This window comes from Haemaphysalis longicornis, unplaced genomic scaffold (assembly GCF_048455015.1).
Source record: "Haemaphysalis longicornis isolate Haplotype H1 unplaced genomic scaffold, Haemaphysalis longicornis Haplotype H1 scaffold_1, whole genome shotgun sequence".
NCBI classification, from domain to species: Eukaryota; Metazoa; Arthropoda; class Arachnida; order Ixodida; family Ixodidae; genus Haemaphysalis; species Haemaphysalis longicornis.
Window position 1 is genome coordinate 100,993,923 of NW_027526203.1, and position 14,257 is coordinate 101,008,179.

Here is a 14,257-nt window from a genome sequence, read left to right on the forward strand (position 1 = left end):
GAGGTTATGCAAGGAATCTTACGCTACAGCAACACGGATCACAGAAGAACGACGGCGTACCACCCCAAAACGAACGGACTTACGGAACGTCTGAACAAGACTATCGCGGATATGCTGTCTATGTACGTCGACGTTGAACATAAGACTTGAGACGAAGTCCTCCCGCATGTCACGTTTGCGTACAACACAGCAACCCAGGAAACTACGCATATGACACCGTTCGAGCTTGTCTACGGAAGACGGCCGACTACGATGCTCGACGACATGCTTCCGCACGTAGAAGACGACGACCTCAACGCCGACATCCAAGGATATCTTCAACGTGCGGAGGAGGCCCGCCAGCTCGCTCGAGTTCGTATAACGGACCAGCAGCTGGTGGATGCCGGACGCTACAATCTCCGTCGCCGAGACGCCGAGTACCATCCTGGGGATCGTGTGTGGGTCTGGACTCCCATCCGGCGACACGGACTCAGTGAGAAGCTTCTGCGACGGTATTTCGGACCCTACCAGATTCTACGACGTGTTGGCCAATTTACCTACGAAGTGATCCCCGATGGTGACTCCGGCACATCACGACGACGTACGCGGCCCGAAGTCGTCCAAGTGGTTCGCTTAAACCTTTCTACGGACCATGACGAACTTTTTTTATTTTCGCACTGTCGCTTATGTTAGCATCGGGTCGATGCACTCTTAGAGGGGGGGGGGGGAGGGGGGGAGGGTAATGCAGCGAACCATGCATTGGGTTTGTTTATTTGTGTTTTGCTTTTACCGCCTGGCTGCGCCGGTCTGTGTTTTCTCCGTGCCAAGGGAAGCGCGTGTTCCATTCTTTCTTTCTGTGCCGCATGTGTTGTCTGTTCTGATAGGGAGAGCATTCCGATCTAACGTGAACAGCCCGGAATAATCTTCTTGGATCTACAATGTTCTCGATGCGAATCGATGGTTCGAGAACCACGCGCGCCGAAAGATAAAAAGCCCGCAGAGCAGACGCCGGGCTATTGGATTCTGCTACGCTCGCCGACACCCGTCCCTTTGTTGACCGCTGCTTCGCCGACCCTGTATTCTTTCGAGTTGTTAGGGGAGCACAAGTTCGCTGCAATAAACTTGTTTCTTTTCCAAAACAACTGCGTCGTCCTTGGCTTCGTGACAATATCTTTACCTTATTTATGTCTATCAAATGAACATACTCGTTTGGTACTGACACCAACTTCTTCCTAAACGAGGAATGGAGGAGACGAGATGTGCATTTGGATGATTTAATCGTGCAAGGTCTCTCACTTGGCCATGTTCTAACTGTCAGCGTATAAGATTTGGAGTGACAGCCATGTTTGCGAGAAAATGTACAGGTTATAGGCTATATTTCTGGTAGTCAGATGGAACGCCATAACATGGAGTGGCTGCTTCAATTTGATTTCTTTCTTTTTCAAGGCAATCCAAGGAGGGTGCTGTGGGACGGTACAGGAGGTGCAGGAAATAAGCACATGCCTTTATTGTAAAATAAAATGCTTTTTATGGTCAACCAACTGCATTCATTAATGTGGAAGCCAGGAGCTACACACCTAACACGACACACACAAGTTAGCCTGATTTGAAAGCATACCTTTTTATTACGGGGGGACACTGGTCTTAAAACAACTTGTTTTATTTTCAAGTAAACTTTGAGAAACCTCTTAGACTTGTTTCTTTTTTCCCACTGATTACAAATATGCCATAATTTTTTCATTTGGTGAATTAGCTTTCGAGATAATGAGAGGTAATTACACATTTTTAGTCAAGCAATAGTGTAGGTCATAAAACTGTAATCTTTACATTTTCCAATACTGTGAACTCTGGTGAATGCAGTAATCGAAGCAATTTTTGATGGATAACCTGGACCGAATTTTGCAGTTTATTAAACTTCACTGTTTGAAATGCACGCTGAAAATGGTTCCTTGCCACTGGTGCCACCAATGTTCAACGAGCTGCAAAAGTAGTTCCAAGCAATGCATCAAAATACTGCCTCGATTGAAGCATTCACCAGGGATCATGGTATTGAAAAATTTAAACATTACAGTTTTATGGCCAATACTGCTTTGTCTATTGTTTTGGCTAAAATGGCTAATTATCTCTAATTATTTGGCGAACTAATTGGCCAACTGAAAAAATATTAGCACATTTGAAATCCGTGGGAAAAAAGAAGCAACACGTAGAAGTTTCGCAAAGTTTCACAGTTTAATTGAAAATTAAAAGACGTTTTTAAGACCCCCCCTGTAAGTCCCCCATCAAGCCTAGTGAGTCCAGCCTTCCTAGTGAGGCTATTCTTTCTAGTGCGAGGCTTGTTTCTCTAGTTTCTCTAGTGAGGCTTGTTTCTCTAGTGACTACACTGTTGCACACTGGTCCGGAAATACGATATCATGTTTTGCACTAGGCCCCAGCGCCACTGGTTTTTGCACCAGGGGGTGTGTGAGTTCGCGGACGTTTTGGTCACCGCCTCGATCTCTTCAAACCCTTGTGCCCGGGTGTCCTAGTGACGTCATTAACTTTATTCATTATGGACTGGAGTATATTCCCAAATTGTTTAGCTATTCTGCCTGCAGCGGACAGTCTGATACCCTTTAAGAGTCTATTTTTTGGCCAGTTGAACATTGGCCTTAAGCGAAACTCGAAACAGATTTGGAAATATTTAAAGAAAACCAAGAAATATAAGATTTCTATACAGTCGATATCAGTGAATGGTACCACTGTGCAAACTAATGCTGAACTGGCGGAAGCATTCAATGCATTTTTCTAGTCTGTTTTTTCAGAAGAAACGTCAACTGCTCTTTTACCGTCGTGTGTTAGTGATGTAACCCACTCTACGCACGGTAGCATTATAGATGTTTATGGTATAGATCGCCTCTTACGTGAACGGGGCACTTCTAAGGCATCTGTTCCATATGGGCTATCGTCATTTGTACTGAATGAGTGCAATGGCGTTATTGCCAGGTATTTAGCTATTATTTACAAAATGTCACTTGAGTCAGGCACTGTTCCCTGACTCAAGTGACAAGGCGTTACTTAAAAATGTAACGCCTTTTTTTAAGTCCGCGGATAGAAAACATGTGAAAAATTATAGACCGATTTCTTTGACTTCAATTTGCTGTAAACTCTTAGAACATATTATATATAGTGCAATATTTCAACGGCTCAACTCCATCAACTACCTTACACCTTCTCAGCATGGCTTTCGCTGTGGAGTTTCATGCAATACTCAATTTGTAGAATTTCAACATTACATATCACAGGCCCTCGATAATGATACGCAAGTTGATGCAATCTTTCTAGATTTTACAAAGGCGTTTTATAACGTACCTGATAACCTTCTGGACAATAACCTTGCATCCCTGAATATTAACCCTAAAATTTGTACTTGGATACATAACAACCTGGACGCCCTAGCTCTCAATTTATTATTTATGGTGACCACACCAGAATATTTTTACAAGGAAATTCGGCGAACGAATTAGTTGGCGAAGCAAATTTTCTATTAGAAAATCTAAATAGCTGGACTGAGAAAAACCATCTTAAAATAAACACGAGCAAAGGCAAATCTGCACTATTCATAAGCCAAAATAAGAAAGTAACATTAACGCAACAAAAACTGCTGAATTCGACCCCGGTTCATATTGTACCCAACATTCAAACACTCGGAGTGTCTTCCAGGAAACCCTATCTTGGAACCAGCACATCGACACAATATCAAGTAAGTTATCTCAAATAGTGGGGCTAGTTTACCGGAATCGCCTGATCTTTTCGAGACATATAATGATATTAATTTGAAACTCTTTATTTTTCTCAAGAATAAACTATTGCCATCTAGTTTTGGCATCCACTAGTCAAGAAAACATATAAAAAGTGTATTCTCTACAAAAAAGGTTTCTACGTGCTGTAGAGGACATGCCTTCACATCATCACACCTACCCGTTGTTTGAAAAGTACAATGTAATGCCTTTTGAGAAGATGTTCAACTTAAAATTACGAAAGCCTATAAACAAGAAATAAAGACGAAACATGTATTCCTGACAGAACTTGCCAACCTTGAAAGAAATTGTCAGCGTTATAAAACGCGAAACTGCGAAATTTGGAACGTTAAAACTTGAGCGACATAAGGGCGACATATCTTAGGAAACGTGCTCCGGAGGCTACTAAATGCTTTACACGAACTTAACTTTCAGCTGCAAAGCAACACTTTTAATGCAATACGTACTTTCATGCAAATAATTACATTGACACAATATAATAGCTCGCGCATGCCTATGAGTGTCCGCTATAGTGAATATGTCTGAGTACGCTAATCATGGCGATTTATAACCACTTCATATTGCCTTTCGGTCGTTTATTGAATGATTTGTGTAATTATATATGTATAGTGTACTGTATATAAATTGTAGAGTAATATAAATCTTTATGCCTGTATTATAAAGGTAATCTATATGTATTGTGAGGACGTTGGGGTTAAGCAAACGGGTGTGTGACTCGCGGAGGAAGATCACAAGGAAGTTGATGCCATCGTCTTGAACAGATAATTCAACAGTGAATATATTGGGGACGGAACGCGCACACAAGCGAAAAAAAATATAAACAGGTCCGACCAACTAGAGTTCGGGAGAGAAGCAGGTAAAGAAAAATAGTCAACGCCACGCTCACGGCTCTGTCCCACAGTGATGGCGCTCTGTCGCCACGGCGTCGACGTCCTCGCCGCAGGGTTTTGGAAGACGGCGGACCGGTGGCGGTTCCGCTGAGTCACGCGCCGCTGGCTTCGCTCGCTAGGCCTTGCCTCGGAACTGCGGCTCCCAGGGACGTCGCAGCGATCCAACAGCTTCCCGAACGGCGACGTCGCTCTTCCGTGTCACAGGCCCGTGGACATCACCCCGCTGGAGCGACCACGAACCTCGAACCTCGAAAGCCACGAAGGCCTCGAACCGCCTGCCCGTCGTTTTTGTCCAGCTGCCCCGCGGAACCTCCGCCGCTCGCTCCACTTCCCATGCCAGCCCTCCATGATGATGATCCTCCCCTCGCTGGCACACACCCTCTAAGGGAAATTGGCCCGGTCTCCATCTTCTTCTTCCTCTCGAGGCACCTGCTCTGCGCCGTCGTCCGGGCTTTTCCCCAATTGTGGGACGCCTGCCAGCACATGTATGACTGATTTAGTACATCCATCGGTGTACATTTTTTTGTGTATGGTTGGTACGGAAGGCATGACTATTTGTAGTGGGCTCACATTTTCCTTGAGGTCCTGTATTGAACGATTTACCTTTTTCAGTACATATTTTTTCTTTCTTTTTTCTTTTCCTTCTCTTCTTATTGTTATTGTTGTTGTTGTTGCTGTGTATGTTTTTTTTAATTCTTTCAATGGCGCAAGGGATGCCATGTTTCTACGTGGCTTATTATTTTTTATGTACTGTAGAACACTGTTGTACACTGGTGCGAAAACGGGGGCCCGCAGCTCCGTCAAGCTGTCGTTGAGATGGCTTTTTCTGCCGGCCTCCGGCTTTGTGTACTATGTACATCATACCAATAAAGTTCATTGCTCATTGTTCATTGTGCAACGTGTGGCTTTCAATAGTAATAAATCTAGCTCTATTGCGCTGAGTTCTGGCGTACCCCAAGGTAGCGTACTGGGACAGTTATTGTTCTCATTTTATATAAATGATATAACAGAAAACATTACTCCCGAAAGAAAATTGTTTGCTGATGACTGTGTTATTTATAGGCAGATAAATTCACTAAACGACCCATACGCGCTACAAAATGCCTTAGAAGCGGCCGCTCGGTGGTGTGACGGATGGAGCATGACCTAAATATAGAGAAATGTAATCACCTCCGGTTTACAAGAAAATGAGCTATGACCCAAACAAGTTATTAAATAAAAGATAGAATAATCCCTAGCGTCACAGAGTACACATTCTAAGGTGTATACTTAACTCAGTCACTCAAGTGGAATAAACATGTAGAGTACATAATTACAAAGTCCAGTAGAATGTTATATTTTATCCGTAGAAACTTTAATGATGTATCTAGAGAAGTGAAAGAAACACTGTATTTTATACATGTCCGATCTATACTTGAATTTGCGTGTGTAGTGTGTGACTCACACCAAGTACTCTTGGTGTGGGTCATCGAAAGATTAGAAAAGCTGCAAAAGCAGGCAGCGCGTTTCGTTACTAATAATTACAGACGTTTTGCTAGCATCTCGGCGATTAGAGCTACCCTTAGCTAGGAACCACTCCAGTCCAAACGTAAAAAGTTAAGGTTAAAATTTTTCCACTGCATTTACTACAATTACACCGGCATCGACAAAAATGCTTCAATTAATCGAAAGGTACCGGATTCTTTTAGGCCTCGCTTCTTGGTGGCAACTCGCCTGATCATGTGTATGATTAGATTAATGCTGTTTTTGAGGTGCTGCAAGGAGACGTCACTCTTGGTGTTAGCCTCGAGATGTAGGCCCAGGATCTTGATGCTGGGCCTTGGAGTGAAGGCCTGGCCATCAAGGAGTATTTGAATGTATTCCTTGGTTTGGCGTGAGGGCGGACGACAAGGAGCTGTGATTGTTTACGTGAACACTGGAGGCCACAGGCGTTATAACACATTGGCGGACTAGAAGTGAGATGCAGTGCATTGGTGTGAGCTTCCTTTAATTTTTGTTACTCTTAGCACATGAGCAAGGTGCTTACAGGGCCGCTAGACGGGTGTGAGTGGTCGCGTGACGCTTTCACGTGGCATTAAGCGAGAACGCAGGGGGTAAACCCGTAGATGTGCTTGGTGAGTACACCACCTGTCTTCCGAGTCTTCGCGTGCGCTCGTAGCTAATCGGTAAGACAACGGGCTTTCGCTTTGTTAGTCTATTACTTCCAGGTGCGATTCCCGGCGGTTCCAGTAAATTCTTTTATTTGTTTCTGGAGTTTTCTGGTTTCTGGTGACACCAACGGTCGCGAAAGAACCCTTGAGGGGTAGAGGTAAAGTGCCCATCTCCCCGCGAGGGGGACTCGAGTAAATGCTTCGCATAGGGGGTGGGTGTATTGCGTTAACGTTTAGTGTTTGGGGAGTTGGTGGTAGTGAATGGGTTGTATCAGCAGCTTCTTGATGTAGTTTGAATGAGTCAAGGATATAAGGCGCGTTCGTAGCCTTTCATTCTGTGTCGGTTTTTTGGCGCAGTGGGAAGAGCACCATGTACCTTGCGTTCCGCCCGCAGGGTCGTGGGATGGAAACCAGGCGCCGGTAAGTATTATTTTTTTATATATTGTAGGGGGAGGGGTGCGGACCTGTTGTTGAAAGCGAGGAGGGTAGCGTGATGCGGGAGAGGGCGCACCTGGAACGGCTGTTACGGACGCCGAGGCACGCCAACGCCGAGAACGCCGGGTGACATCGTGAGTTAAAGAAATGCTCTGCATTTAAAACAGTATCCCCTCGAGCCGAACTACATATCACTGCGTCATGATAATCCACCAAAAGTGCTAGAGTATTCCCGCAGAACAAATATTTTTGCAAATTCTTTTTTTTTAAGAACAATGCGTGACTGGAATATGTTGTCAGAGGAATTGGTTAGCCTACAAAACAACCATCTTTTTTTTCCCAGTTATGATGAATATGTGTTCGTTTTTTAACCAATATTAATAAGTGCTTTTGGAAAAGTGTATGGATGTATAAATGTATTTGTCTACTCTGTTCCGTACATGTTGCATGTCCCCCCTACAAAAATGCCCTGGTGGCGATGTAGGTATCTTATAAATAATAAATAAATACAGAGAGAATTAAAGAAATAAATATTGATGTTACGCGGCTGTTTGCTACTTCAGCTATTGGGATTGCCAAGAGGATGGCTCCAACGTCCGCTTTATCCTGTAGGTAATCCTTCATGTAAGTAAGATTGGATTGAATTGGATTGGATCTGTCAACCCTTTAAGTGTCAACCCTTTGAAACGGGTTGACACTCCCTGAGAACACCCGTGAGTGTCATAGCAGGTTGATTACACTTCTACACCTGCCCCCCCCCCCCTTGTTGCTTCCCACCCATGCCATTGTCCGGCCCCTCCACACATCCAGTCTACGCTTAGCACGGTCGATTATGTCCGTCACTGCTTCTCGATCACGTCCATCACTAGTTGCCGCCGCGTCCCCTAACGGCCCGGTCTGTCCGAACCCCAATGCCTGCTCCAGCGACACCCCACTGGGCTTTTGGGGCTCCAGCCGCGGGAAGGACAGCACGACGTCTTCTATCGACTCCTCTTCTTTGCCACAGAGTTCACAGATGGCGCGCTCCGCCGTCCCACATGACACCTGCCACCGCCTTGTTCGCAGCGTCCCAGATCGCGCTTCCAACAGAAGGCCACTCCCGCTTGCGTTGTCATAGAAGCCTTCACAACGTATCTCTCTCTTGTCGGCGACGTAGAAATGTAGCGCTGGCTTGGCTGCGGCCCTGCCGGCCCACTGCTGGGTTTCCACCTGCGATACGCGCTCACGCACCTTGGCCCTTGTCATGGTTGTGTCCTTTAGGTTACACAGGGCTGGTAGTGGCACTCCATACGTTTCCGACAACGCTCGCACTCGTTTCGTCCAGCGCGTGGACCGTGCCATGTAAAGAAGACACCGACGCACTAGGTAGACCCAGTTCGTCTCCCTCAAGGTCCAAGCTCGCATTTCAAATGAGAGCTTTGCTGTCGCTTCCAGGGCCGCGAAAGACGACCACCCCATGTCGCCCTGCACCGCTTCGTTCGGTGTGGTGCGGTGCGACCCCAGGGCCAGCCTTCCCACCTCCCTCTGGCGACGTTCCAGGTACTCTTTTGTGGCAGCCTAGGGGCATAGAACCACACCGGCGTATGTAATGCCCGGAACCATTGCCGCCTTCTACAAACTTCGGATCACCTCCATACGGTTGAAGGACCACAGAATTATGGCCTTCAACACATTCTGTCCTCTCCGCGCTTTCTCTCGTAGCAGTTGTTCGTACCTTGACAGATAGTCCTCCTCCGTCGAGAAAACAACTCCGAGGTACTTGTATGAAGATGCATACGGTAGTGCCTTGCCCTGTAGCATCACAGGCTCCACATCTCCCTCTCCTTCGTCCGGCCCCCATCGGAGTACCGCACATTTACGGGCACTGAACCGCAGCCCCAAATGTTCTCTCTGCCCTGTGCACCGATGCAGGAGCTCTTGTAACCCCTCCTGAGAGCCCGCTGTCACCACAATGTCGTCGGCGTACATCAGGCCTGGGAGACGCTGGTTGACTGTCCATCCGTCCTCCATGTACGAGACGTCGAAACTGCTTTCAGTTCCTTCCAAGTCCTTCTCAAGATCACCCAGCAAGAGCATGAAGAGCAAGGGGGACAGCGGGCACCCCTGTCTCAGTCCTCTTCCAATGGGGACCGGTCTAGAGTAGGAGCTTAGCCACTACACCACCACCTCGGTGTCGGTGTACAAAGCCTGCAGCCGCCTAACAACCTCCTCGGGGAGACCCTTGGTGAGCAGCACGTCCCAGAGCGTAGCGTGCTGGACCGTGTCATAGGCCTTCTCTAGGACTAGGAAGGCTGTGTACAACTGCCGTCCCTCAGCACTGGCCAGCTCCATGCACTGAGTGAGGATGAAGAGATTGTCAGCTATGCATCGTCTCCGACGGAAGCCATTTTGGCGTTCTCCAAGCAGGCACTCTCTCTCCGCCGACGCCTCGATCCTTCGGCGAAGGACCTGTGCACACACTCTGTAGAGCAAGATACTGCAACAAAGGTTGCCAGTATAGCCACTTAAGACAATTGCTACACACTGCTATCATAGATCCCACATTGGGTGCATACGTTCTTCTCGTGACATTTCATTTTCCCTGAATTAGCTTATACCGACACATTGTATTTCCTTGCGCAGGTTTCAGTGCATGTTTTTGCTAGAGAGTTTTTTTTAGCGGAGCCGCTGGATCGGTGACATGACCGTGATGGCGTGCACTCGATCATTCCCTGTGGGGGAGGGAGGGTCCTGTCTTCCGTACGAGGACCCAGCCAAAGTTTGTTTTCCGAGCCACGCCCTGGATACAAGGCAAACGGTTTGTTTGGTTTCTTCAAATACGTTTAAAGACACAATTTTGGGACCTATTCAATGGCAACATCATCAACAGACGTACAAGTCTATTGCACGATGAAGGCATTCACACGCTGTTGTGCGGCGGTGCCCAAATTTATTCTTTGCTCAAGATTTTCTCACTTCGTCCCCATATAGAGCTAAAGGCCTTCCGCTTCTTTTAGACTCGTTTCTGTTTGCCCATTCTATTAAACCGCTGGCCCACCAGCTGTCAGTTCGTCTGGCGCTAAAAATTGGGAGGTGGAGGGCTGCCTTCTATGCTGTCCTGATGATGGTGTTCACTGGACATTCTTCGCTGCGGGTAAGTTACAATGGCACGGTACGCTCAGTAAAATCCGCCTTGTGTTCAAGGGCTTCACGAGTGTCATCATTTCACCTCTAATTCTTGCTCTTCAGTTGGTTAGGTGTTTCGTAATGTGTGCAAGTGGTTAAAGATTTTCTTTTTCTTGGTGATTGCGAAGCCGGCTCGGCCGCCTGAATTTACGGCACGCCGAGCAATATTACGTGACTGCTGTCTGCGGGGATATCCGTAACTATTTTCAGGGTGACTTTTAACTTTGCCCCGTGGTGCCTTTTATCGTTTGTCAAATACAGCTTGCGCCGGAAAGAGAACTGAGATAATGTAGAAATGGTTGGAAACTTTATGTATTAGACGCTATACATTGGGTTTTATTTCAGTTGGTTTCTGCTCATATTGTACGCTTTTCTTGATTTCTGAGTGACCGGCGTTAATTCCTTGCCTCCTGGCGTGAGGAGGCGCTTTGAAGAGGCAGCTGCCGGAGCAACAAAAGTGAACACGACGAAGCGCTCGTGCCGGTGTCGGAATAACGAGGCGGAAGGGAAGTGGCATGTCGGAGGCAGGAAGAACGGGCTAATCGGCGAGTTCTCTGCTGGTCGAGGGCTAGCAGCCCTTCACCACTTCGCAAAGGCCAGCGCCAACTTCAAGGTCACGGCGCCACCGGCCATCGTATCGAGCCAGCCATCGACTTCCAGAACGTGAGCCCGAACTGTTTTGTGGGTAGGGCTTCCTTTCGTAGGGAGTGGACGTCTCAGCTAATGCTGGTTTTCTTTTTTGTAGTTCTTTTTATATAGCCTTTCCTTATATCACGTCTTTTGTCGGTCGCCAAACCTGCCTCACGTCCTTTCCGCCTAAAAACCATAACCCTCTCATCATAAAACACTCCGCATAACACCTGTTTGAGTTTGGTCACCCAATCCTGGGGCTGGCATTTACGGTGACTCAGTGGGTAAGGCATTGCGCTACTGAGCCCTATGACGCGGGTTCGATTCCCGCGCCGGCAGCAGTTTTCCTGATGGAAGCCCAAAATGAAAACGCCAGTGTTTCTGACGTGTCAGTGCACGTTAAAGATCCCCAGATTGTCGAAATTAATCTGGAGCCCACCACTACTGCGTGCCTCGCAGCCCAGGTCTGGCTTTGGCACGAAAATTACCCAAAATTGAAATTTTTATTGACGCGTGGAGAGGTGCTTTTATTGTGATGGCTCCAGTTTCGGACACGACTGGCGGCTGTATCTGCCGAGCCATGCTATCACCGACAGGGCGTAGAAAAAAACTTTACTGCGCAGGCGCGGCATCTGCTGGAAATGCGTGTCCTTTCTTCTATCTCCACCGTCGTATTATTCTCCTCCTCCCTCCACACTTCAGTTGCCGTTGTGTCATATTCTTGTTGTAGGCGAATAGTCGCACCTCTGTGCCTCAGTCGTAGCTTCAGGATGGCACCGATGACGTATTTCCGAGGACGCTTCATAGGCACGGCTGATAGCGGATGGCTAGCAGGCCCGTGGAAATCGTAAAATGAGCCGAATAACGCTTTCGTGGTAAAACCGAGGAATTTGAGCAGCAGCTGAGAGAAAAGGATGCTGAAATCGCTCGCATGACAGACAGCATAGAAAGTGCTGAGCAGTACTTGCCCCGAAAAAATCTTAAGATTCATGGCATAGCCGAATCGCCAAAGGAAGATTTCTTCCAGGTCTTGGTGAACCTGAGCGGTAAAATGGAAATTAAGGCGGCGGAATGGAATTCAGTTTAAGCAGTGCATAGGCTGAAATAGCGCCAAGTCACTCCAATTATAGTCAGGTTCACGGACCAAGCAACGAAAGAGAGTTGGATAACCAAAAAGAAAACACTTCAGGCTGACAAAATATGTCTGAACGACAATTTCACCAAATCCCAATGACATTTGTTTTGGCAGACTCGACATCAGGCAGAAGAGAATGGGTGCATATTTGCATAGACAAAGAACGGCGAGGTTCTGGTCAAAAAAGAAGAGGCGGCAGCATGAATGCAGCGAATGACCTTGCAAAACTAACCTAATTTGGTCGTTTGAATCCGTCAGTGAACGGGACAAGCATGTCCTTGAAACACGCAAGGAAAAAACGCTGCATGAAGTGCTAAGATTGCTACACGTGAATATTCGTAGCCTGCAGAAAAATTGGGCAACTGTGTGCGTATTTGCGAACAATGCCTGATGTGGATGTCATTGCGCTATCCGAAATAAACATCAAGGTGGAGAGACTAACCTTGTATTGCCTCAGGGGTTATACACAATATGCCGTATGCCGTGAAAATCGACACGGTGGCGGTGTTTTGGTGTTCGTGAAAGACGGCTGGTTATCATGCAATATTGACGTAAAATTTGGTATTGCCGAGCCGGTTACCTTGTCGATCAGTAAAATCGACACCACATACATTCTGTGCGTTCTTTACCGGCCCCCTAACTTGAATCCGCACAAATACATTGAAGAACTGCAGGCTTTACTGAACAAGTATATAAATGAGAAACACCTGATTTTAGTTTGCGACATGAACATTGACATCATCCAAGATAACAAAGTTGTTACCTCAGTTTGGTAGCCGAACATGGATTATATTAAGTAATAAAATAGTATTACAGAAAGGAATGCTTGGGCTCAAAAATTTGTAAATCATGCATTGACCATAAAATCCTTCGCCTGCCTAACGAGCGGTACACATCAGGAGTCATTAAATCTAAATTAGCTGACCTATATTTTGTCCTGTCATCAATCATGCCAGAAAACCAATTAACAAAAAAATATTGTTTACAAGACCGTTTAGAGATAATGCAAGAGTTGACGCGAAAATTAGAAATACAAGCTGGCGTGCACTTTTAGTACTCGACCACTTAACTATGTACAGCATATTTATGGAAACACTCAGCAGGATATATGATGATTCCACTAAAACGGGGAAGATAAGGCAGAGAAAGCCTGACAACAAATGGATCACCCCAGATATAACAGAATTGTGCTACTTGAAGGACTAGGCATGGCAGAAAAACAAGATCCTGAGGATGCCACGAAAAGAGGAGAATACTGTTCACTGAAAAACTTGGTGACGGGAAAATTGCGGCTTGCGAAAAGAAGGTACTTATCACAACAGTTTTCGATAAATAAAAATGATGTAAAGAATACGTGGAACTTGGTGAATGGCCTAATGTGCCGATCAAAACTCGCAGGCGTTGAAGACACGATAAAAAAGAACTTCCCCACGGTAGACGAGAAAGTACTCTGTGATATGTTCAATGGCACATTCTTGCATGAGGCAGAAAATCTAGGACAAGCATTGCGATAAGCCAACCCAGTACAAGCCTAAACGCACAAGCGCGAACATGACTTTTCTTCCAGATATATGCGAAGTCGAATCGTGAAATATTATCAACAATTTCAAGGGATGGAAGCCACCGGGTTTCGATAGGATCCGTAATCAAGACTTGCACAGTGACTTTAAGATGCTTAAAGAAGTCCTGCTAAAAATAATAAATGAAATATTCCGCACTGGAGATATACCGAAAAAATGAAGATCTCTGTTGTTAGGCCAATCTACAAATATGAAAAAAAGAGTGACTGCGGAATTTACAGACCCATTTACATCCTTTGAGCGCTTGCACACATAATAGAGACGTACGTAGCATTTGGGCTACTTTAATTCTGCGATCGTTTTTTACTGAATAATAATGCTGAATTCGGCTTTACACCAAAGAAAATACAACTTCCCTGTTAGAAGAGTTATCCGATTGCATCAACCGTTCGATAGAAAGTACCGAGTGGATCTGGCATTAATGTTAGATTTAACAAAGGCTTTCGATACCATAGACCACAATATTATGTAAAGAAGTTGCAATACCTAGGGTTTA

At 46.0% G+C, this 14,257-nt stretch overlaps 1 protein-coding gene across 1 annotated transcript in view; it reads left to right on the top strand.

Annotated features, from left to right (window-relative positions):
- LOC144144157 (uncharacterized) overlaps positions 1 to 9,174 on the top strand; it is a 114,159-nt gene extending 104,985 nt beyond the window's left edge. The window contains exon 4 of the mRNA XM_077675553.1: positions 9,163 to 9,174. Coding sequence (XP_077531679.1) covers positions 9,163 to 9,174 — 12 coding nt within the window. The remainder of the gene's footprint in view (positions 1 to 9,162) is intronic.
- Positions 9,175 to 14,257: the final 5,083 nt, after the last annotated feature.